We start from the raw sequence: 26,238 nt of genomic DNA on the forward strand, positions 1-26,238 counted from the left end.
TTAAGCCAAAGCTATTCTTCCAATATAATTCCTAGTTTGGCAGTCTGGACACAATTATACCTGTTTACAAGCACTTTTATTTTTCTTATAATGAGAAGCTATGGTGGATTCACCATTACTGGAGGTGTTCAAGAACCATGGAAATGTGGCACTGAGGGGTGTGGTATGTGGGCATGGTGAGAATGGGGTGGCAGTTGCACATGATGAACATAGTAGCCTTTTCCTTAAAGATTCTACCATTACATGATCCTTCCCACTGCACAAATACAATTAATTCAAAATTCCTAGAGGACAAATTCTAACATCCTTTTAAACATCCAGGTGCCAGTGATGGAAGAAGGGCATTTTTTCAATGCAGAGGCTGCAGAAGATCATCCAAGCTTTTACCTGAGCAGCAATAAAGCAAACAAACAGAATTCATTTCTGAGCCCTCTTTGTGTATGCTATCCATCTTCAAGATGCAATTTTTTTTTCTGCAGCTGCACAAGGCTGTCTGGCTGCCCTTCCCAGACCGGGTTATAAATAAAGAGGGCCCCACTGCTGAAACAGGAGCGTGCTCATCTCATGCCTGCTCCATGTGAGGAATCTGCTGTGGCTTTTAGCTGGGATTCTGCTTTGGTGCTGACCTGGTAAGGCTGCAATGAAGTGAAGACCACAAAAACGCAGTCATTTTAGGCTGGGACTTTACTTTGGCGTTGGATTCTGTCATGGTGTGTCTCAGTGGGCATGGTGGTGTCGGGTTGATGACTGGGCTAGATGGTATTAGAGGTCTTTTGCAACCTTGATGGTTCTATTAAATGGCTGTGACTCAATGTGGGCAAGTTGAACTGGCTCTTTAAGGACACTGCTGACAAACTGCTGTCACCCTCTCGTAATGCAAGCCTCACTGTGCCTGCCATCACATTGGTGCTCACCATCATGGTTTGCTTGTCTGTTTTTTGGGGGTACCTGCAGCATTTTGAATGTTCAAACTGGTCGTTTTCTTTACTTTCTGTCACCCTTCCAAAAAACCAAACAGAAGAATAATCTAAAATCTGTCACAATTTACACAGAGGTTTGTAATCCAGCCTACATCTCCCAAAACACCTCACTGAACTGAAAATCTGCTTATGAGAAAAAAAATCCAAATGTTGGCACGGGAAAGTGTGAGAAAAAGGAGGGAGAGAGGGAACTGTGTGCAGATAAGTTGTCTCTTAACAGTACAGCTGTCATTGCCTTTTTCTTCCCTACTTTATCCTGTCCTGTGGGCATGTGGGCTAATTAGCATGGCTCCTACAGGCCCACCACAGCATTACATAGGATTTATTACACACAACTCTTTGTTGAAAATTCTGCCTGCGAGGAAAGTCGCTGAATAAAAAAAAAAAATTAGCAAAGTCACAACTTTGAAAGTCTAACTTGTGCTCTACTAGGAGCTAGCACCAGCTGTACAAGTCAATGAGAATTAACCTTCTCCCCTACCCCTTGGATATCCAGTAAACTCAGATTTGATCCGGATGTTCTGATTTCCACGCAGCTAAAATGCAATCAAATGCTTGATTTTGGGGGATAGATTTGCTTAAAGTGTATTAATTCACAGGGATAAACACAATTAGTAGAGCTCATTAGCTTGCAAAATATAATTTATTTTCTTGAATATACCCATTTCCTTGGATGAAGAGCTCCATTAGCTTTATTATATTTGCAAAGTTTATATAAAAACCCAAACCATGGCAACAAAGAGAAAATTGGTACTACACAGTCACAGCAGTCACTTTCCATGTTAAATAAGTTTGGCGTTTATTTGTATTTAAATGAGAATATCTACCACTATCAAGACCAGGATATGGGGCAAGTACTTATACAGAATATAATTAAAACTAATTCAAGCAACAAATGTGGCCTGAAATTAAAACACCCCCTCCAAGTTCTTTAACTGAAAAATGACTCAGTGTTCTCCCTCAAAAACTCTGTTTATGATCACTTAATTATCATAACCAGCAATAGTAAAGGGACTCTTGCCATTTAGAGTCTCATAAGATGGGACTGCATTCAGGCACGTCTGGTTTGCTTAGTGCTGTGCTTTTTAATTTCACTGTAATATAAAGGCTAGAGAATGGAGAAAATGAATACATGGCAAAGTACCTGTCATTACTTGTATCATATCACCGAGGTATTCTATATGCACAATATGAAAGCGGTCGGTGCAATTTTCATACTGTTATCATTTTTGATATTATACTGTCTAAAAGCAGTGACACACAAAAGAAATGCTTTTATCATTTTCAATGTGGGAATGATACTAATTACATCATCTGTCATCATTATACAGCTAAACAAAACTTTTCTTTCGTAGAAAGCTGCCATTTAGCAAATTAACGGGTAATGACCCATAATATACAGAAGATTGAAATTTGGGAATTACATTCACATTAGTTTGTTTTCTGCTTTCCCCTCAATTTTATTCCCTGATACATCAAGAAAAAGAAGAGAGATGGAGAATTTCTCCAACTATCTAATTTGCCAATAGCCCTACTGTCCTTTTGGAAATTGGTGCAGGATCATCTTTGTCCATATCAATGTGCAGCTTAGTTCTACTTAATGATACAGACTGTCTGCCAAGCCAGTACAAGCCAGATGTTGGTATATTGATGCACAAAAAGAAAAAAAAAAAAAGCAGCTGGGGCTAAATTTTCAAAATCAGACATGAAACAATGAGCCCACATTTGCTTGCAAATGACGGATGGGTGCTTGGAAAGGAGGTACAAGAACATGTGTTACCTCCTGATCAGGTTGTGTAAGATGAGGCGGCATAAGATGGTGGGATGGTGGGAACATAAGGTGAGGGTTCAGGCAGGGTGAGCAGCCCTTCAAGGTCCTCTCTGCTGGCTGAACGTTTGTGCAGAAGAACAGTGCAATGAGCTGCACTGTGGGAAACATCTGAGTGCCACTATTTGAAACAGAGATCTGTGGGGATCACAAGAGGCATAAACCACTGAGGGTGGGGTGAAAAACCCATGCTTTTAAGCAAGAAGTCTTAATTTTCTTTGCATCTGATCATGCTATGCTTCTCAGCGTAAGAGCAAACATAAAATGGATGCTAGTAGGTGGATGATAATACAGATTTCAGGTGCAATGTACTCACCACCAAAACAATGTTGCCAATATATCTCAATTCAAAGAGGCACATTTTAGCCAGATCTTTGCTCAGATGAAATCATTGTGGCCCAGTTAAGCTATTTCCTTTCATCATGCACAGGCTATGATGAGAGCATAATTAAAATTAAAGGGAACTGCCAGAGTGAATTAAGAATAAAAATAATGGCAATGACCAGTGAATTTGATATTAATTAGCCATGTCAGCAGACGTTTCAGTCATCAGAAGGTGCTTCAGATACTCAGTAAGAGTCATTGAGCATTTGGCCTTTAATTCCCATTGTCCACATCAGGGTGTTTAAGACTTCTTCTCTCTTGCCTGTAAGATGATTTCCTGACTTAAGTGAAATTCTGAACTGAATGTATCTGTAAAGTAAAGAGAAGTTCTCAGTTCCAATTTATCATTGTTAAAGTGGATTAAAGGATTTTTTATTAGTAACACTTAAAGCTCACTTGTTCATGTACCTGGAGACTTCTGCCAGAGAAAGCCTTCCCCAGCTGACAGCCTGACCAAATCAAAAGCTGAAAATGAGCATGTGATGAGTGCATTACACAGGCTGATGATGACCGTGATGAGCTGGGGATTAGTGAGGAAACCTTTGAGAAAAGACCAAGAGCTGGTGGAAGCAGTTACATGGCATTCTTTTTTCTGAGTCGTCACTGAGAAACCAAGCTCAAATATCTTGCGGGACACTGCACTACTGCAAGTGATGTCTCCTGAATGAGATATGTAGCCTTCTCACCTCTTAAGCCTCTCCGTATGCTGTTGTATATTGAACAGTGTAAGATGGCATGAGAAATTATGGGAGATAACAGTTTAAGTAGCATTTCAATGAACTAAATCAAAGCTGTTGGCAATATGTACCCAACTTAGCTTTAGCTATGCTAACAAAAAACAATGGCAGGTAAAACATAAGTTGTAGGATCTCCAGAAGTGGATTTCCATGGGTAGATGAGGAAAGTCAACTTGATCCCACAAGGACACCAGACTGTTCGCTTAGCTCACCTAGATCAACATGTTCTAGTATTAATGAAAGGCAAAGGTATTAATTTTAGAAAACTTTTAAACCAGTGTGTCACAATGCCTACTTAAAACAAAAGCAATAACACACATGAGTACTTAGTGATGTTGTACTTCTGACAGTGAAGCAGCGTTCACCCTGATGTGTCTGTTCTTCTGAGGCTCTTGATCCTTTTGCTGAAACTGAGGATGGGCTCAGGTTTTGATACTTAAATTCATGCGCAATCAGGTTTGTGAGGTGTAAAAGCTTCTACATACGTGGAAATCAGGTCAATGCAGTCACCAGAGCTGAGCAGCCATGGGAGTAGGGTTCAGTAGCTGACAAACTGGCCTTGAGTGCTGTCCAACATGTTGTGAGACAGCCATAACGCCGAAAACCAGCCAGCACCCGTGGAAAAGCTGTGCCCTGCCAGAACTAAAGGAGTACTACAGGCTTAAGATAGATACGGCTCTAACTGTCCATGGTTAAGTGAATGAGTAACACTCTTACTTTCTAAATTCAAGGAAGTTAGGGAAGAAATCTCACCTAATAGATTTGATTGACAGTTAGGGCTCTTTAAAATAATACTTCAGTTTTTGAATATAAACAATGCTTCTTCCTCATTTACTAACCACACAGTAACATTTAATGGTATCATCGTGTATTTTCTTTATTACTGTGGTCTTTTTTTTTTTTATTTATTCCAAATTCTGTTGCGTATTTAAGATTTTAAATAAGTCTTTTCAGTTTTCCTTGTGAGGTAGGTTTCCTTGAACTCTTTTAGTTCTGAGTTCATGGCTGATAGACGGCTATGAACCTCACCAAACGCCATCTCATTTGTCATCCCTCCATACTTAAAATATTAATTTCAGTGTCTTGGCATAATTCCAGACTATGTAATTATAATCTAGATCCAGACCGGGTAATTATGATTTATATCTTAAAACTACCTCTCATTTCATTTGCATGCAACTTGTCTGCCACTTTTCTGTCCTAAACACAAAGTGTGGTTGCAGCTCTGCCCTAATGATGGCTACATCTCATTGCCACATACAGCCATCTTAAAAATCCAACGTCACTGTCAGAGAGTTCGCCATGATAGGAACCAACCCATGTCACTAACTTATTAAACTGGTAAGATTTTGTTTTTCAAATAGGCTCCGTTTCTCAACTCTTAAAACATATTTTGGTCTATAGAATATGTCTTCTAAATATATTTTGATGCTATTTTCAGACACTTACATGGATTCGTGTTGCATAAATAGTAACTAATGCCTTTACTTTCCTCAAACAATTTTCTAGATTTCCAGTTCTTCTTTACTTAACAAAAAGTAGAAAAAAGAAGATTCAGTCTCAGAAAATACCCAATCTTACTGAAATATCAAATATATCACTGCATCATCCAAGAATCTGGGCAAAAATATATGCTAAAATGACTTCTTGGCTTTGGTAAAATTCTTGATTAAGTTCACGCTTAAAGCCAAGTGGTGTTCTCAGCAAAACTTTATCACATTGCAAGTAAATTAAAGCACCTCTGACAGATAACACCTAGACTCACTTGCACAATTTGCCTATGCGGCAGTTTTGACAGGAAAAAAAAAAAGTGAAATAGCGATGGCTTATCCAAAGGTGTTAGTGGCACTTCCAGGGAAGGGCTGTGGAACTGATTTAAGTTCTCAGAGAAGAAAATCTTGCTGGTGTAAGGCATTATCAGATTGTTCTTGCAATGTACGCCATTTCTTGTTACGAGTAGATTTGTCTGTCCTTGAATAGCTGATCCTTGGACAGGATGTCAAATTTGCTTTAACATTCTAGCAAGCAGAATACTTGTAGAACTGTATTATTCTGGAGCTGAAGGAACATGAGCTAGCTTTATGCAAATGAAAGAATATTCTTGGTATTGCTTATCTTCAATGCTTTATGTCGATGGATAAATACCTGCATGTGTCCGAAACTACAATCACTAAAGTGATTCATGCTGGAGGTACCTGCTCTCCACTCAGCTCAAGCTCTGAAATGCTCCTGCAATGTGCTTTTCTATGCTAATGCTCAATGTTGTTTCCAACTCAGAGCTCTAACTTCTACAGAAGTATAAAAAACCTTCGAAGAAGTGCACTGCTTGTAAAACAGCATAAAACAGTTTGGCGATGATAGGAGTATATCTAGCAGAAAAACATCTAAACCCCAGAAAATTCAGCCATCTAGAAAATTCACATCTGTAACAAAGTCTGCACAGCATGCAGGAAAAGGAAAACAGTAGAATTTCCTATTTCCTAGGTTACAGACAAGAGGAGGCTAGTGGCACTGCTCCTCCTTCTGTTTTCCACAGGATGGTGGTGTTCTGTTCCAAATACTCCTTGTTTTAAAGAGTACCCTCAGCTTGGGAATGAAGAGAAACATTCAGCTCTTTACTCATGAGCAAAAGGTCATGCAGAGAAGCTGGGCTTGATACTGGATTTGGATTTGCTACAAATCAGCCAAACTCAACAGGAGTGTCAGCCCATGATTCACTTCAGACTTCTATTCTAGCCGATCTTGTGCTTTCACACCATCTTCCCTGTCATCACCCAAATACTTCACAGTGCAGACTGATGGACAAAACCATATTTTGTTTTCCTCTGAAACATCAGAGGAATCACAAAAAAAGCTTAATGTTCTCTTTAATCCTACGTTCTCCTTTTTTGATGTTGCAGTGTCACCAAGCAGATCTGTACTAGGCAAACCCTCCAATTTCCATTTGAGCTCCTTTCGAAAAGAATAACTTAACTATGCATCCTGTACCTTGTCTAGCCAAATGCATTAGACTTAACTGTGTGAATAAATAGGTATATATATATACATATATTTGTGGATGCCCCATCTCTGGAGGCATTCAAGTCCAGGCTGATGGGCAGCCTGGGATAGCAGAGCTTCTCATCTGCAATCTCAAGCCACAGAAGGGTAAGAAAGGTTGCTATTTGGAAGTGTTTGCAGTTGCAAATCTACTCAGACTTTTTCTTAACCTAACATGAGACAGGATGATTTTTATTTAGAATGCAACAAGACAGAAATGATCCTTCATCCAGAGTTCAGCTGCTGCTCTGCTGAGGACAGCCAATTACGAAGAAAATGCTTTTCTTGTAGGGAAACCAAAATCTATCTGCAATTTAATAAATTCACTTGTCTTGAGAGCTGTGGAGCCCACAGCATAGCCCATATGAAGAACATATAAGCGTATACACAAATGCACAGTCTGGCTCCTGGTGGACCCAGCTTCTTCTGTTTGGATGGAGCATAGAACCCATCACCTCTGCTGATTTTCTGTGGTAGTTGTAACTTGACTTTCCATTGTTTAATTAATGACAGCAAAAGAAGTAGAAATATTCACTGTGAGAAGGAGGAAATCTTAACGGGAAGCTTGAAGAAAGGCCAGACTTGTGGAGAAAACTGAATATTCAGGAAATGTGGCTCTGACGTGGGTCCAGATATATGAGGACAACATGAAAGGAAAAGGGGATGTGAGCCTGAAAGAAGAGATGAGAGTTGCATCCAAATGTGTGTCAGGAGTTGAACATCATAGAGGATCAAGGGAAGATGAGGCCAGAGAAATCAGAAAATGAACATAAGAGGTTACCAAGAGAGAACAGAAACTCCACAAGTGTTTTGGAAGGTTGTACAGCAAGTAACTTTCAGAACATCCAAATGCAGTTCCAGCTCTCAGCAAGTGCTTTTGGAACAGGATTTGAGTGGATGGATGGATGGATGGATGGATGGATGGATGGATGGGGAATGAGAGAAGGGGATCACTTTAATTATATCACGGATTATTTTGGTTCATTAACTGTTCGGTTAATACTCATAAAAAATTTTTGCTCATGTATTCTGCACTAAAATGGTGCCTAAAAAAAAGCCTAGATTTTGACACCTACTGGTCCTTGAGAAAATGCACTTTGTGAGTATAATGTTGTGCAAGGGAGAGAAACAGTAATTCAACAGAACTCAGCTATGCTTCCTCTCAGACCTACTTGGAATGCATTTAGTGGTCACTGTCAGGGACAAAACTGTATTTGTTAAGAAAGCACATTTTAAGCAAACCATGTATTAGAATTCTGGTGCAAAGAAACTGTATGCAAAGTTTCAAGATGTCTTCAAATGTATTATTGTCTAATTACCTAAATGTTTCTGCAACTGATGACACAGAATCACTTAACAGAATAAAACCACAATAGCTCTCTTCTTTCAAGAGTAGATGAACAGAAGTTGCAAATTTAGTGTTTATTTAAAAATAAAAAGTATCAAAATAAGCATAATGTAACAGATGAATGTTAAGAGCACTTTCAGACAGTTTAAATGCATTTTAGCAATCCTATACTTTTTTTTTTTTTTTTTCAATAATAATAACCCTTATAACAAATTGGTAGTGGTGAGAGGCTCCTGCTCCAGCTGAATCATGGAAGTCTCATGTCACTCACATACTGAGAACTGTCAATCAAAAGAGAATTCAGTGACCTTTATGCTGTGCATTTAGCAAGGTAATGTTCTAGGACTATTACAAATCCTCTTTGGTTCTTCAGTGCACTAAATCGCTGTCTGTAATGACCTGACCAGCAGTGGCATTAAAAGACAGGGCAAAACTTACTGAAAATACTCCATCTGAAACACAAAAAGGTGGAATGCATTTCAGCCTCACTCAGCTGATGGTTTAGATACCCTCACCAACTTTGCAATTCTTTTTCTGATGTTGGGAAATTGTAATTAATCTTGAAAAAAAACCCTGAATTTAGAGGACCTGTTCAAGTAGTTTGTCTAGTTTTATTGCAGATGAACACTAAAACATGAGCCAGCAATATGCCCTTGTCACAAAGAAAGCTAACTATATCCTGGGTTGCATTAGGTCAAGTATTCAAGGCCAGTGTGCAGAAAGAATTGATCCTTCCTTCCTGCTCAGCACTGGTGAGACCACCAGTACTGTGTCCAGTTCAGAGCTCCCCAGTACAAGAGAGATATGGACTACCAGAGAGTGTCTTATGAAGGGCCATGAAAATGATCACAGGGCCTGAAACATCTCTCCTTAGTTTAGTCTGGAGAAGAGAAGGCTTTGGGAAGACCTCATTGTAGCACTCCAGTACTCGAGGGGACCTTATAAATGGGAGGGAGACTGACTTTTTACATGGATAGATAGTGACAAGGGGGAATGGCTTTAAAGGAAAAGAGGGGAGATTTAGGTTAGATGTTATGAAGAGGGTGGTGAGGTGCTGGCACTGCTGCCCAGAGATGTGGATGCCCCATCCCTGGAAGTGTTCAAGGGCAGGTTGGATGGGGCCCTGGGTGGCCTGAGCTGATGCATGGCAACTGTACCCATGGCAGGTGAATTGCATCCTGATGATCTTAAGGGTTTCTTCAAACCTATGCTGTTCTATGATTCTATGAAGTGCTAAGAGAGAGAAGCCTAGAGAGGAGATGGCTCATGGGTGACCTAGATGGCTCATGGGTGACCTAAACAGTGCAAGTAAATACCTGAAGGGAGGGTGCATAGAAGACACAAGATGTTCCCCTGAACGCTAGGAAACACTTCCGTGCTGTGTAGGTCACAGAGCACTGGTACAGGTTGCTTAGAGAGGCTGTGGGGTCTCCTTGTTGGTGATCTCCAAAAGCTGTCTGGTCGTGGTGCTGGGCACCCTGCTCTGGGTGACTTTGAGGAGAGAGACCAGATGCACCCAGAGGCCCTTCCACCTCTGCCCTGCTATGACTGTGTGATTCTGTGATTCTGAATGAACAATCATTCACAGCAAATTGAGCCTACAAACGATCAGTAATGATTTGTATCTTGGTAATCTTCAGTCTACCCCAGAAAATTGAGACTGCCCTGAAGAAAACCCAGCTAGAAGCACCACGCTGACAGACTTCCATGATAACCTAACTGATCTACAAGAAATAAGACATAAAATGCACTATTATTTCTATCATAGACTTTTTTTGCCCACAATGACACGTATATATGTATGTATACATATATACCTGTGCACAGATGTACGTTGTTCTGAAAGTAATGCCTCCTATATATTTCCACAGAAGCTGTAACAAAGAGCACAAACAGCACTAATGCACCACCCATCACCTCACTGTGTTAAAATCCACGTTTGGTCTCCATAAACATGCAGCAAGTGTCAATGAACGTCAACAGGTGGCATTTTTTCTGCATTGGAGGAATTCAATTCCACAGTTACGCCTCATATGCACTTCCATCTCAGACGCCATTTTGTCAGTTTACTCCTCTGCTGCTGTTCCACTGAATAGAATATTGGTGGGAAGGTTCAACCTCTAGTGTCATACTACCAATATCTTGCCTCTGATGTTGTGGGCCAACATAACAAAATAGGAGACATTAATTTTGGAGTAGGTCACGTAGTTTTATGTATTTAACTGTATCTAAGCTACCTATTTATCCATCTATATATATGGATACAAAAAGTAGGGCAGATTTTCCTAAGGTTACACAGACCGTGTGTTCTACTGCAAAGCCAAGAACTGAAACCAGACTTTCTAAAGTATTTATCACAACGCATTCTCTAATTAATGTTATTAGAATTCCAAATGCTACTCTGCTATGCACACCCACAGAACTGCTGGACAAGCTGAAGTTCTTTTTGAAAATTCAACCTTTTGTGAAAAAATAGTTGATGGTTATTGACAAATCGTTGTCGTCTGCATTGTTACTATCCACTGTTAAGGAAAGCAAATATTGTCTGAGGACTAATGAGAATTCCAAAGCAATAAAGTGTGAAAAGTGCAATCAATAAGTCATGATGCAACAGTATTCGTTTGTAGTTTTGTTATCATTTAGTTCATGATATTTAGTGATGCTTGAAAAGGAAGTGTTAAGAAATTAGTGTTACAAGAATTAACATTCCAGTTTTATTTTTGATACCGTTATGTTTCTACAGTCATTACAGTATGAACGCTAATTAGAATCTGATTTTGTTTCCCACCAGTTAAGGACTGAAAATAAAAAAAAATTATAGAAGAAAAAATATTATGGAAACAAATATCAGTGTTACCCACAAATTAAAACTCTCAATGCCCATGGCTAATTTTACACTGCAGGAGGATGTACTGCAATAAAAACCTGTTCTCTTTTTTTTTTTTTTTTTGTTTTCTCTCATGCTTCAAGGTATACTGAATTTATGAAGAAAGTATCTTTTTGAACATATAATAGATCTTAGAGTTCAAGCTAGACCATTTATATCTTACATACAGCTGGGCTATCCACTAGGGGGTGAGGTTTGGATTTACTACAAGTCTTGGAAATAAAGAATCATACTGCCTCATGAAAAAGTCAAGGACTAAATCTCAGCTACTCGTTTCTGCAGAAGAACCAATCTCTTCTAGCCCTTTATCACACATTAATTTTCCCCCATGTTGACTCAACTGGACTGGCAGGCAGATAGATGCTGCTCTTTGTTACTTCACCATGACATGGGGTACCTTGTATTGGAAGCTGAATGGACAGAGCTTTTCTCACTTTGCCCTGCAGGCATCTTGTGCAAGTGACAACTAGTGCTGGCACATCATGCAGCCTTAAGTTACTGAAATTATGTTTGAATATTCTTTACAACTCTGTTTTCTAAAGAAAGCACATAAAATTTTGGCTATGTTAACTACAGTGGATCTTCACTAAGTATCTTCACAAAGGAATATCTTCAAAGAGGCAATTACAATCCAAGGCTGAGACATCTCAAAATCACTCTTAAATGCGTATAGTAAGAGATCCCATGCATTTCATGAGGCAGCTCTACACACTGTTAAAAGCAATAATTACTTTGAAACATTATTTATATCTCCAATAATGTGTCTGTTATATAAATCCACTAAATAAATGGACTGTGTAGCTAAACATTCATATTCAACATATTATAGAGGCAATAAAGAATCTCATTGTAGAATATCACCCATCCAGATGAAGAAGATGCTCTAATCTGTGCAAATATTTTCTTGCAAGTACTTTCAATGGAATTAGGTGAGAATTAGCTCTGACACAGTGAAGAGAATGGCAAATCTGTCCTATATCATGGTTATTGGTATCAAAATACCCTATTTGCAGAGTTACAGAAATGACTCTCAGTCATGTAAGTGAGATCTCTTGACCTATTGCAAATAAGACACCATACTGGCCATGCCTTTAACTTTTGGCAACTTATTAATTTACTTTTATTTGGAAGCAACCAAATAAGAAACTTCATTCTGATTGAATACAGCATAATATGGCCCCAACAAACACAATGCTGGGAAATAATACACAAAATTTTATATCAGTTCCCAGACAAAGTCTAAAAATACAAGGAATCCTATCATATGAACCAGAAAGTGCTGCTCTTTCACTTAAAGGATAGTTGGGTAATTATTCAAAAGTGGACTGTCAAGTTAAAAAATAATACAGAGTATCTCAGGATAATGAGAAAGACCTCACGGCCATTAGCAGTGGCTCATAGTACATCAGTGGCCAAGACTCCCCAAGACAGAGAATATTTAAATGAAACTAGCAGAGAATTAGTTTGAACTTGTCTATTTGAACAGCTCAGCACTTATAGTATCCATTTCTTATAGTATCCATTTCTTCCAGGAGAGAAAGCTGTCTACCATGTAAGGCTGTGAAATCAGTGGAGCTTTAGCGACTGAAATCCCTGAGGCAGAAATTTAAACAACAACAACAACAACAACAACAGAAAATTGAGTCACCTTTAAATCTATAGAGTTTATACTAAAAATCTGATCCTAGCAGGGTTTCAAGCTGTAGTTAGACACTTAGGCGTCTTCCCTTTCCTGATTATCTCCATATCCTAAGACCATTCAAGAAGAAACCAAGTCTAACTTGTATCTTCTCTGACATTAGCTTTTGGCAAGAATAATTATAGGTTTGGAATCAAGCCCTTTCACGACTTAGGAGGAGATGACTTTTACTTTTTAAACTAAGTCCTGTTTATGAGACGTTTATTTATATGTGCTCATTACTTCATGTTTGTTTTTTAACTCCTACCAGGAATAACTCAAAAGATGATGGTCATAAATCCCTGGGAAAACAGCTGTCTAGCCTGCAATTTATAAGCTAAAGCATGGCTAATAAGTCAGCACTTGTCATGGCTTAGAAATATTGCTTGCTTCAATATTCTTATGAGCTTCTCCTAGGCGCAGAAGTTTCCAAACATAAGACCAGGGCTAGGTCTGATGTGCCCAACATATTCTTACAACTCTTCCTCACCTTAATGAACATCTCGTTGGCTGACTGCTGCCTCTTACACTGTCAAGCAAAGCTCCATTTCCCAAGTATTTGGACAATTAGACCAGACTACGGTTTACAGCACTTTAAGCAAGAATGCTGATTAAGACTTTGCAAATCAAATATTAAAAGACTGATTCAATATTTTACAACCTTTTTACTCAGACTCTGAACTGAAGTTTACTTCACCTGCTAGCCAGAGATACGCTGAAGGTTAATTGATGTAGGAAGCGTAAATAGCAGCTGATGCTACTGGCCCAAAGCATGCAAGGCATTTAAGACTGTTCCTCACCTCAAGTGTGCAGTTACTGACACGCTCATTTGTCTCACTAGGTTAGCGTCACTAGGGCTCTAGATACGTGATCAAATTACCACAGTGAAAGTGGTTTAAGCTTATGTGTTTTTCCCTGTATTATATATTTGCACATCTCTGATGACACCAAGTAATCCTTTAAATTGTGCTAATTTGATCATGTATCCGAGTACCTAGTGCAGTAAATTGGGATAGGTGGCTAAGAAAAGCGGAGATGATGCCTTCAGAAGACAAATAGCTTCCACGGAGAAAAGAGACATCCAGCAGCTCATTCTACTGGGGCTGGAGTATAAATCTCTGCCCTTTCTCCTTCTACAAAATCAAAGGTCTGAAACTTATAAACCTAAGTTGACAAATTGCTTTTGTGGATTTTGATTTCTTTTAAAGGGAAAGAATTAGCAAAACTCTTAAAAAGCAGCTGTTAGTGATTTTTTGATTACCTGCCTGCACTTGCACCACTTAAAGCCCATCTAGATCTTAAAGAGAAGAAAAATTCAGAAGATCATCACCTTGCAGGTGTTTGGGGCTCAAACTTACAACCTTACAACCTCACAAGCGGTCCAAATATTTCACTTGAGAAAAGTACTCCGAGCTTTTAACCTTAGCTCCTTTTCAAGAGACATTCGGTATGGATTTGCACATACCAAAGTATAATTTAAGTAATGAGCAGGAAGAGTTATTGGAGTAATAATTTTTAATAGAGATTCCTTGTCTTTAATACAGAGCTACACAACAGAACTTAATAGCTTGTGGCAAGTAAATAATTTACCCACGGATTGGGTCTGAATACAAATGTATACATAAAATATCACAGACTTAATGAAGCCTTTGGGGTGGCTTTTTGGAAATCAATTTAATTGATTTTGGTGATAGGCCTGCATTTATATTTTCGTAAGCTACATTTTACTTTACTGTCACATGTGACACAGTCATGATTTTTTTTTGGGGGGGAAAGGGGGGACGGGCAGGGCAAACTCCACAAACGAAATTAGAAACTGAGTGCACAGAGAGTAATTTTTAAAGTGTCTAGGGTAAGACACTCGGAAATAACACTCCACCGTGACCCAACAACGTGCCTCATTTAGAAAGCACTTATCTGAAAAGGTCAACCTTTCAAGAATGCTCATGACAATTCACGTTTTTTTTTGTAGCATTTGAGCCCGATGAAGCTGGTAATGATGAGTTTTACCCTTATGCTGTACGCTTTGGGTTGCTCAGTGTCAGTCAAGAGGTTTGCCTGCACTTGGTTTGGGCTCTTATTGGAGGGAGGAAGAAGGCAATGGCTGAAGAAGCCCAGCGACGTGTCTAACACACAATTGAGGCCAAGAGGACAGCGGTCTGACGTAAACACAGGCACTTTTAAAGGAGAGGGACGACGGCTGCCTAATGTGCCTCGAGACTGGGAGCACCAGCTTATGTGATGGACCTTGAAAGCTGTTTTTGCCTACAAAAGACACCCGCAGTTCGTCCTCGCCTTTCTAAAGCACCGCTTTTCGTCGTCATTAATTCATCAAAGCTATGCATTAAAGAAAAGCCATGGGACAGACGCCAGAGCTGGGCCAGCAGGCCCGAGGAAAGCAGCGGGGAGGTCTATGCGGCTGCTATCCTGAGCCCGCCTCCCTCCGTGCCCTCGCGCCCCGCAGGGCCGACTCGGCCCACCTTACCTTTGGGGTGCCAGGGGTCCGTGAACTCGTACTTCCCCACGCCGATTGTCCGCAGCATCTGCACCCCGTTCGTGTTGTCCGGCCCCGCCGCCGCGTTGGGGGGCATTGGGGCGGCCACCTGCCCATTGGTGGCAGGTGCGTTGCTGGGCAAAGCGGCGGAGGGCAGAGCTGGAGGCGGCGGCGGCAACATGGGGCAGGCCAGGTGGCCGTTTCCCACCACCCCGGGGCTCGGGTGGGCTACCGGCCCTACGCCGCTCATGGAGGACATGCTGAGGGGCTGGCTGTTGGTGTACAAGGGCTGGCTCTGGAGGTTGACCACCATGTTGCTGAGGGGCTGGGAGGGCTGCGGCTGGAGCTGGTAGTGGGCCGGCATCAGTGGGAGCTGGGGAGTGACGTGCGGAGGGAGGGAAGGCGTGACGCCGATGACGGGGGCCTGGACGTTCGCGGCCGGGCTGAAGGTGGGCGGCTGCGTCATCCCGTAGGAGTGTGTGATGAGGGCGGGCTGGCTGCCGGCTGCCACTGTGGTGACCCAGGGAGCTGCACCTGTGGCACGAAGGAAGGTGGGCAATGGTGGTGGGCTGGCACCGGGGGACAGGTACAAAACCACCCCGGGCCTCCCGCTGTACCACCGCGTTTGCACAAGTCACCACCGAGCCACGCTCTTATCCTTCACAGCATCTAAAGTGGCTCAATACCTGGAGCTATTCCAACCCAGTAAGTGCATAAAATTGCTACAGTGATGTGAGTGCAATTGTTAAAATACTCATCAGGTGACATGCAGCGTGTTTACGGTTTTATGTGTTTTGCGCTTTATGCAGCTTAAGCACATGCTTCCAAGAAAATTAACCTCTTTCCCCACCGTGCTTTCGTGGCTCCCTGACAAACACTCTGTGTGTATAATAATGGTGCTCCAGCCACTACAAAGAGATTGTAATTAGGCGTCTGGCAAAGTAGCACAATGTATGATATATGTCTGGAAGCTGGAAATCATTTCAGGTAGTTCTGGACATAAAAGAGGTCTTAAAGTATTACAGAGTGCCTTTTCCTCCAGTGAAGGCAGAGAAGGAGGGGGAAAAAAAACACTTTAATGAACTTGCAGGCATCTTAATACGTTTATATTAGTCTCAGCATAGAAGAAACTTGAGGGGTCTTTACAATGAGAGAAAAACCCTGCTGAAGAATACAGAAAGGGCTCACAATGAAGTCTAATTTACAGAGGTAAATGGAGATAGTGCATTGAATTTGCTTTGAATGATTTTCCCTTGTAGAATTACAAATAAGATTACAAACATACCTGGGTTTTCATTCTCCCTCATCTGTTTAGATGGTGGCTCATCAGTGTCCCAAGGTGTAGACTGATTGATGGGTGTCTGTCCCCACCTAACGCTAGTTGCAAGTCCTTGAGGCTGATTTTCAGTCTTGGAAATGCAAGGTGTCTACCAAAGAGAGAAAGAAAATAGAGAATAAAAATGGTAAGAATATTTGGAATAATTACCATTCTGAATATCTACTAGCTTGTTTGTTTGTTACAGTCCAAGAGGATATTTTTAAGTCTATAAATATCATTTTACTCTAGGCTTACATGGCATGTCTATATGGATAAAAGAATGTATTTGTCAAAATTATTTCTGGAAATTCAACTGAGCCACCATTTAAAAAAAAAGATACAAAAAATAGCATTTTCAGAAGTAAGGGTTTCTTTAGCCTTGAAAATAAATAAAAAAGATTTATGCTAATATCCATTCAGACAGCCATAGCTAACACAAAATGGGACAATCTTCTGTTTGCTCAGTCTCTTTCAAAAATGGTGAGTTTTGCTTAGCAGAAGGCAGGAAAAGAGCGACTTGTTTACAACTGTAGGACAAATTACTGTAGAACAGTAAAGAGAAGTCTTAGTATTTACTGTCTGTCAACCCCTAAAATTGAATGTCAATAAAAAAAAAAAAAAAGCAGCATAACAGCCATTGGCTGCTAAAGTGGCTGTGCTGGCAGTTCTTCAGAGATGTTAAAATAACTGTAAAGTAGGGGAAGGACTGGGGCTGACTAATCATCAAGGGAGATGTGATCTGAAAGAGATTTGTAGAGAAAGAAACGATCACGTGGATTGAAATGCTCAGCCAGAACTCCTGTGGTTTCAGGAGTTCTTCTCAAACAATCATGCCTTTGCTGAGAAAAAGTCTGTAGAAAACGAGGGGGCTCTAACAGGTCTCATTTATTTAACTTGGCAGTGTATTTCATTGCCAGAAGATTAAAAGTTTTTTTGTTTGTTTTTACTGGTGTCGGAACTTCTAAACCAAGAAAGCGGAACCAGCTGCCTATTCCTGAATGAGTATTGAGGCCATGAAGCCATAAAGAATAGGAGACCAGTCTGAGTGATCGCTTGTTTGCCTTACATCTGGGAAGTAATTTAGCTCTGAGACGGAGGTACAGAGGCTCCATAAACACTCCGGGTCATGCTATACCAATGAAATCTCTTGTCAACACCACTGACTTTTTTCTCCCCATCATCAGTACCTCAATCACTCCATGAAAAAAATTCATTAACAGACCCATTTCTGCCCTCTGCAAAATACTACAACGCCTTTCCCAAGTTCATCTGTCATTCCTCGCTCCTTTAAATCCCAGCTCCTCCCTTCTGCCTCCACTCCAACTCTCCCTCCTTCATCCAGGTGCCTCCATCACCTTTTATCACTCATTCCTGTTGCCACCTGAGATTTGTTCTCCCTGGGCGATGGCAGTCAGGAGGCCTGGATGCTGATCTTGATGGCAGACAGAGGCTTTGCTATGCTGCTGTCTTTGCTGCCAAAGGCCATGATGGAAATGTATCCCCATAGAAATGCTGTATTTTGTTAAATGCAGACGGTCGTAGGAAATGTGGTTCTTAATATCTTTTTTCCTAAGGAATCCTGAAATGAGAATTTTATTATTGTGCCCAAATGAATACTTTTTCTTTCTTTTCTTTTGTAAGATGCATCCATTTTCCATCTTTTTCTTTTTTAACATCTCCATTTTTTTTTTCCTACTCCACTGGTGCCAATGATGATGATATCCAGGTTTTAGATTCACGTTTCCTTCTGCCCCCAGCCTTTTTCTATTCTATTCTTAACTTTTCAAGCCTAGAACTTCTGCAGTTGAAGTAAAAATGACAATCAGCAAAGGCAAAAACAGAGAACGTGGATAAGCAAGAGCTTTAAGATTCATGGTGTTGTATTCAGTGGCAAAGAAAGGGCAGGAGGGGAAGAAATAAATCTCAATTTGAAATGCTTTCTGTTTATAAATTGTCCCTAGAAAAAGCTCAATCTGAATACCTTTAGTTTTTGCATAGTACAAAGTCTTTGACAGAGGAGGAAATAATACTGTTGGTGCTCTTCGTGCTTTACCAGTACAGTTGGCAGCATCGCTTTGGATGCAGCTGAACTGTTTAACGGGGGCTAAAGCCCTCTGCAATAGAACAAAGAAAAAAAGAAAAAACACCACCTCCATTCTCTGCCAAACCACTGTTATTTGTCTAAAGAAAAGCTTTGAAACAGTAAGTGCAATATTGAGAAATGGACATTTTTATGAACCAACGAAGGGCAGGGGAATTCAGAACTCCAACCATGCCTCATGTATGCCAGATTCCACATGCAGTATTTATGTGTTGCGCTTCTTTGTTACAGGAACTGGGCCTTATAAGTGGGTCTGTCATACATTCTTGGTATTGTAAGGTGTGCAGAATCTTGTGTAACTTCTGTTACAAACTCATACTGCTTTAAAACTCTGTCAGTATCAAATAAGACCTTAAATAATCCAGAATCGTTTATGGATATTTTCACTAAACATGCTTACAAATCCTGCTTTTTAGAGGCCCCTTGGACTTACAACCACAAACACAGCACATAGTTTTTAAACTGTACTCGTGAAACTGGTTTGTATTGGCTCAGAAAGAGCTAGGCATCAGTTGGTAAGAAATCACAACGCACATTAACAAAGCACAGTTCAGAGAATAACAGAGGTAGAAATAGAAGCACAGCATACCACATTTCTTTCTTTCATATACATACATATCTGGTCTCTGATCTAATTTCTTCATTATTTTTCTTAATACATAAAAGGTTACTTTACAAGTGCTACATCTCTCTGATCCAATTGCAGCAATTACTAATTTGCATATTTGGAAAGAGAAACAATTTCCAGCATCATCAAACAGAGGAACTTTATGTCCATGCGCTCAGACACATGACAGCACTCTATTTGATGCTTTTAATGTACAACACAAATGACCAAAAAATGGCCTGTATTATGCCAGTCGTGCTGGGGGAAGAGATGTGTTCCATTAGTGATCTGCAGACTTCACAGAAACTAATTGTACTACGTTACACTTTTATCTTTAGCTTTCATGTCAGATGCTTGTTTGAATTAAACAAGAAACACATGAAAAAAAAGAAAAAAAAAGAAATGCATTACAAAATCTACTGGGCATACATTTTAAAATACTGCCAAATGTCTATTTACATGAATAGACAAGAAGGTTTCTGAAAGGTCTGGCGAAGCCTGGCTAGTCAATGGCAGCACTATTTCGTAGCCTGAACTTCAAGGCGGACTACAAAGATTACTAAATGAATTATCAGCATTTCTGCGCAGCCCTAACATATTCCATCTGTGCTCTTTGTCACGAGTAAAGTACCCTGAATCCAAATTTGAGGATTTCTTTCACTCCTTTGTTTGAAATGACCATTAAGAACAAACACAAATTTTCAGTGAAAGCCTGTATTTCACCTCATGCCCGCCACTTTGAACTGCAGCAGTAACAATGACACATTTCTACAGCAGAGTTTTGAAGAACTGAGCTAGCTTATGTTTAAAGTTTTTCAACACTTTTCCACTTGACATTCAACTAAAACAGCAATTAGAAATAGAATTTCTTGTGGTCATGCTCTGTTCTTCCAATTCTATCATAACGCCGTAGAACAGTTTGTGTTGGAAGGGACCTTTAAGATCATCTAATTCCAACCCCTGCTGTAGGCAGGGACACCTCCCTCCAGCCCAGGTTGCTCACAGCCCCATCCAGCCTAGCCTGGAATGCTTCCATGGAGGGGCATCCACAGCCTCTCTGGGCAAGATGTTCAGTGTTTCACCACCCTCACAGTAAAGAATTTCTTCCTAATATCCACTCTAATCTACCCATTTCCCCTCATCCTGTCACTACCTGTCCTTATAAAAAGCCCCTCTCCTGCTTTCCTGTAGGCTCTCTTGGTACAGGTGACTTTAAAAACCACAATTTTCTTGCTTTGTTTTCTAAAATTCACATTTTGACCTCATTCCTTTATCTTGCCCCACTTTAAGGCAACTTTTTTTGTCACCACACAGCTCTCCCTAAGTAAGATCCTCTCTGCTGACATCCCAGACAAGAGTTCTCCTTGAGATCTGCCATTAACGTTGTACAACGAGGTGACTGATGAAGGGGACACACATACAGCCAAATGCAACCAATTGGCTGAACAAATGTAAATAAAAATTCCATGCTCTTATGAAAGCAGATTTTCCCTATCCACTTGAAAACATAATTAATTTACCTGAGGTCAGCCCCTTTAAGTTACTAATCAACCACTAAGCATTACAGTAGCATTTCAAAATAATTCAAAAGACTCTTCTCTACTGAAAAGGACATCCTGCATTAAAATCATGATGCTGTTCTGCATGGAGTAAAACATCCCACGTTTAAAAATGACAAACAGTACAGAACGCTGAATTGGTGCACAAATTTTCCAAGTGTACTGAAACCCTCATCAGAAGGATTTCATCTGAGTATTTATTATTCTCCACAAATCAGCCAATTCAGACTTCTGCAGTCAACATAAATACAAAAGCTGATGAGTAGCTTAGAGCCAAACCCAGTAAATACAGCAACACTTATGATCTGTTGTTCCAGCCATGTTCTACATCTTCCATTTGAGAGATTACGGCACAGAAGGTAAATGACTGCAACTCAGGCAATAATTGAAAAGTTTTATGATGGATAATAACTCTTTCACCACACATCTTCTGTTCCCATCCAACAGAGCTGATGAATTACTACCATGATCCCCATGAAGTTGAGCTTGGTATGAAGGGACATTAGGAGAGTCCCAGACAGGATATTCTTCCGTGACATTTGGCAAGGACAGTGTGATTATTGTCATCTAGAGATGAACAAGCCTTCAGGGCTGAGTTGAATTAGCCCAGAGAGGTGCAATCCAGAGATCTGCATTTCCCAAAGCTTGGGGAGCCCCAGCACACCATATGCACTCTGTTATCTGCTAGGCAGATTCACTGCATGCAATGGCTCCACAGACTTGTTGGTGAGTTTCAAAGGAAGGAAGCATGTGGTGCAAAGCCCTGCTCTCCTCATGGGGTGTTTGCCATAGTGCAGAACTCATCCTTCTGCTCATCTCTGGCTTAAACTTGACTGGTATATTACAGAGGCAATGTTACATTCTTCGAAGACATACAAGAACAATATGAAGCTAGGATTAGCTGGACTCTCTGAAACAAAACTGGAATTCCATATATCAAGCTTTATGCATAACAAACAACAACAAAAAAGCCACCTTAGCAGTAGCAGTCTCCCAGTTTCAAGGATATTAACTGCAGTACAGATGTGCAGGCAAAACGGAGCAAGGTGGAACAATTTCAGAGTAACTTGAGACTAACAAAGACAAGTTGCCAGGTTGCTGAAATTTTTTTTTAGCTCTAACAGTCATAAACTATGGCCCATAGGCAACAGTAATTGGTGTACATCTGGTCCACTGAACCTTATTAAATTAAAACATTAAAAGCGTTCAGATTCATAGGGCTTTACACAACATCCACAAGAAAGTTCACAAGTTCACAGCAATCAGCTGGTGCTAAAGATTGGGAATTTGTGATCCAGTCTATTCTGCATCAGTTTACATGGCTAACATTAGTTGGTCAGTACGCATAGCCACAGCTACATCTGCCAATGAGTCCAAATCTTTACAGAAGCTTTCTCCTTTGATGAAGTAAGACCTAAACTTTTACTGAGACCTTTACGTCAATGGAAACGTAAAACCTACCACGCTCCTACCCGCGTTGCAGAGTGAATCAGCTGAATTTAAAAACCAACCCAACTACAACCAAAAGGCTGATTAAGTCCTCCCCAGTCTCAACCACACAAAACACTTCCTGGGAGGTCTTTATAAACACATCTGAGCAGTTTCCCCAAAGGCTTGTAAAACTCCTAACATATATCCTGTTACAGCTCAGAGTGCTAAGACCTATTCAAGCAGTTTCATGAGCAAAAAAGAACTAATCTGGATAGAGGGATCTTATTTATGGTTCCCAGCAACCAAAATTATTTTACTAAGGCCTTCATTTAAAGTGATGGATAAGAAGTAGCGATTCTCTGTTCCAATTATCCAAAAGAGATTGGGAATGGCAGCTTAATACTAAGATAATGTATCCAATATGCAACCCACTCTATTTTCTCTCCCCACTGAAAATAAAAAGACCAACACACACACACACACATGCGTAGTAGCAAACACTCCCTCCCACAGATTCAGATTTTATAGTCTGTCATGGACAAAAGCAACTTCAATTTAATGAGGGAATTCCTTTTAAAGTTGTTAGCTATGCCTCACTCTAACAAGTAATGACTGGTGACCTGGTTGGGTTTTAAACCTGAACATGTCTGGTGCTCTAAAAAGCTCAGTGGCTTCTGCACCACAGTGTTTACGGTCTCATTTAGTAGTTTGTATTACTAAACTCTGTATGAAACAGGTACTCTCTATGTGCATGAGGCACACATGTACAAGTTAAACCACAACGGGGTAGATCTCTGACTGGGGTATATTCCTATACTGCACTGGGAAGGATCACAGGCGTAGTTTTGAGTCCAGCCCATGGCCAAAGTAGCTGTTAAGGATATACGCGCGGTTTTTAAGGATGCAGCAATATCCACCCAGTACCAGTCGCGGGGCTGGGCGACAGAAAGAAAACTGTTGTGTTAAGAGAGGGATGTACTGTAATAGATAGAAAACCTAAGGGAAATGGACAGACCGGTAAGCAAGAGAAACCGAACGAGCTGTCCTGCAGTAAAACCTTATTCAAGAACTTGCTCATGGGTAGAGAGGAGAACTCATCTACCTTACAGTTCCCATTACCAGGCAATTCTACCATGACACAGCTTTGTTTTTCTCTTTTGAAGGCTAATGTGGGAGCGGTGAGAAGGAAGATAATAAAGTTAACTCATAGAAAAAATGCTGTTACCCTGCAGAGAAGACAAAAGAAATCTTAGTTTCCTTTCGAGCTGGAAGCATCATTCAGTATTGCCATCCTAACCAGCATCCAGTGAAGACCAAATGGGCAGTGCGAGCTATGGAGCAGCCTCCAGGCAAGACACATCGCTTAGCAGCAGGGTGCTGGCTACATCAATTCCCTTCTTCAGAGGATTTAAACACAACCTCAACCTTGAGATTAATGACAAGTGCTTTAAGAAACATCCAAGTGCAGTCAGGTCCATGTCTCACACAGGCAGAACTCTGATCCCAGCTCTGAGTAGCGGGGCTTCTCACTGCAGTTTGCGAGCTGCTGAGGCAAGATGTACTGGCACATCCAGCATCTTCACCCTCCCCTCCCCCACACATCAACCACATAATTCCTGGACTAAGCATTTTTGCCATTTCATTCATGTTATGCTATGGTTACCTTCCTAAATAGGGCTGATGGCCAAATTCCAAAGCTCTAACAATGCAATGAAAGATAACTCCATGCCAGGTATGGGTCTGCTGCTGCTGTCTTGGTAATCCTCTTGCATGTGGGTTTGGGGAGGCAAGAGGATGGATAAGATTATCGAAAAGGAGGGAAAAAATGGGATAGAAGAAAGCTGTGAACTGACCATAATGCTATCTTTTTGGTGGCTGCAGTGCCCAGGACAACCATCGCTCTCCCACCAGTTAGGTGCCGGGAATGAATTTAAAGAAAAAGTGCTTCATAAATGGCAGTTGGCATTCTGTCTTGGCAAATCTCACCAGCAGAAGGTCAGGTACTCACCCAGCTGCCTTCGTTTCTCAGCGAGAACATCAGAGACCGGAGCTGAGGTATGGAACCGAGGTCCCGGCTGCGACACTTGCTGCTCCAGGACACCAAGGACATCAGCGCACGACACTGGGTTCGAGCACAGAAGCCCCACTTTAGCCTGAGCTGAACCTCCTCTGCTAACACGGTCGGCATGCAGATCAACCCCAAATCAGTGCGAAACTACAAACGTAAAAGCATCTCACAACGGAGAAAAAATGCGTGACATCAGGAACAATTCAGCAGCACGTACTACAGAGAACATGCACTACGCAACGCAAGGTCCTGCAGGGATCCTATGGCAGAGGCAGATAAATCCAGTTCATCATAAGTGCTTTTTGTCAGAGGGCAAAAGGAAACATGGGTAATAATGGAATAAGTGCTTGTCAGACCAGAATCCCAAGGGCGTACAAAGGATGTAACCCTTGTGCGCTAGCAAAGCTACTTGAGAATGACCTAATGGCAGATCGCTTGAAAACTAAACATTTATCTTGCATGCAAATGCTGGCCATTGATAGGGTCAGAAGTCACGCTCCTTGTGGTGTTTTTGTCCCAAATTTCCCATGCATTTCATTCTGTTATCTAAACAGGACTCTCAGTTTCTTTCTGGATCGGGGCCTAAAGCATTAGGAATAAAAAGAGGAATATTAAAAAAAAAAATAAAAGCGATGTCACTTTGGGCTCCAATCCCTTCATTAAGATACTTCTATACAAGTCCTCTTTTGCTGCATTGGATGCTGACATTTTACATTCAAGCCCTGTGAATTCAGTGTTTCAATTGTAGTACACACTCCTTGGCAGGAAAGTGCATGTTCTCTGCCTACACAGCAGGCACATTAAGAAAAAACAAAACAAAACAAAAAAAGAAAACCCAGATAAGCCTGTGACTGTTGAACAGTGCTGCACGATATTACTGATTTATTAACTTGGCTTGATCAATAAGGCTATCATCAAGGGCACATTTAGTTTGCACATAAATTTCACTTTCTAACAAGCACTTCTGCGTGCTCACTTTGGTTTCCATAATCTGATCCAGGTCTCAGGAAGCCTTCTTTAAGGGAGAACAGAGAATTCTTTTTCTAAAAAAAGGATCAAAGTACACTCAGTTGTCTCTCAAACAAAAGGACAGTCAGTACTGTAGGAACAGCATGCTTACCTTTCCCAGCAAAAAGAAAAATAAGCTTATAGGTCCAAATTTATCGCTGCCATAAGTTCATCAACATCAATTGAGCTATTAAATGTGGCTGAATCTGGCTCATAGCAATTTAAAAACCTCAACTTTCTTTGAGAGTCTTCCATCAGTAAGATGCTAATTTAATGCATAATTTAAAATCCGCTGTCCTTTAACATTTTTACAGCATTTGTAAATAATTTAGAAAGAACTAAAAATCCTTTTAGATTCATAAAGCTGCCCCCCTTTTTCTGCTACAAAACAACAAAGGCTTTCCAATCGAGAATATATTTATTCTCTAAATATAAAAGTAAAAGCTGCAAGAAAGATGAGGAGAAACTGATTTACAAGATAAAACAATTAGCTCTGGGATATGTACATTAAGACTAATAAATTTCCCATCATGTTTTAAGGGAGTGGAGGAGGAATCTCAGATCTATTAGGTTTTATTCAAATTCTACTCAAACGTTCGATTAAAAGCATCTTATGAAGGTAAGTGATGCAGTCACTAAAATAAAGAAGTGACAAAGGGGATTAGAGAGCTGCATCTCTCAAAGACGATATACACTTGAATGGTCACACTTGAATAACCCATTCCTTCCCCACACACAAGATAACATCTACAATCTGCCCATTCCCATAAT

The 26,238-nt window shown here is 40.6% G+C and overlaps 1 protein-coding gene across 2 annotated transcripts in view; it reads right to left on the reverse strand.

Moving 5' to 3' along the window:
- Positions 1-26,238, reverse strand: part of KLHL29 (kelch like family member 29) — a 403,260-nt gene that overhangs the window by 123,538 nt on the left and 253,484 nt on the right. The window contains exons 4-6 of one of the 2 annotated variants that reach the window (XM_042829815.1): positions 24,400-24,513; positions 16,661-16,802; positions 15,367-15,909 (exon numbers count right to left, since the gene is read on the reverse strand). In XM_042829815.1, coding sequence (XP_042685749.1) covers positions 15,367-15,909; positions 16,661-16,802; positions 24,400-24,513 — 799 coding nt within the window. The remainder of the gene's footprint in view (positions 1-15,366; positions 15,910-16,660; positions 16,803-24,399; positions 24,514-26,238) is intronic. The other variant, XM_042829821.1, reaches the window with a different exon arrangement.

Source organism: Centrocercus urophasianus, unplaced genomic scaffold (assembly GCF_019232065.1).
Source record: "Centrocercus urophasianus isolate 14NV4802_14NV808 unplaced genomic scaffold, USGS_Curo_1.0 seq_10, whole genome shotgun sequence".
NCBI lineage: Eukaryota > Metazoa > Chordata > Aves > Galliformes > Phasianidae > Centrocercus > Centrocercus urophasianus.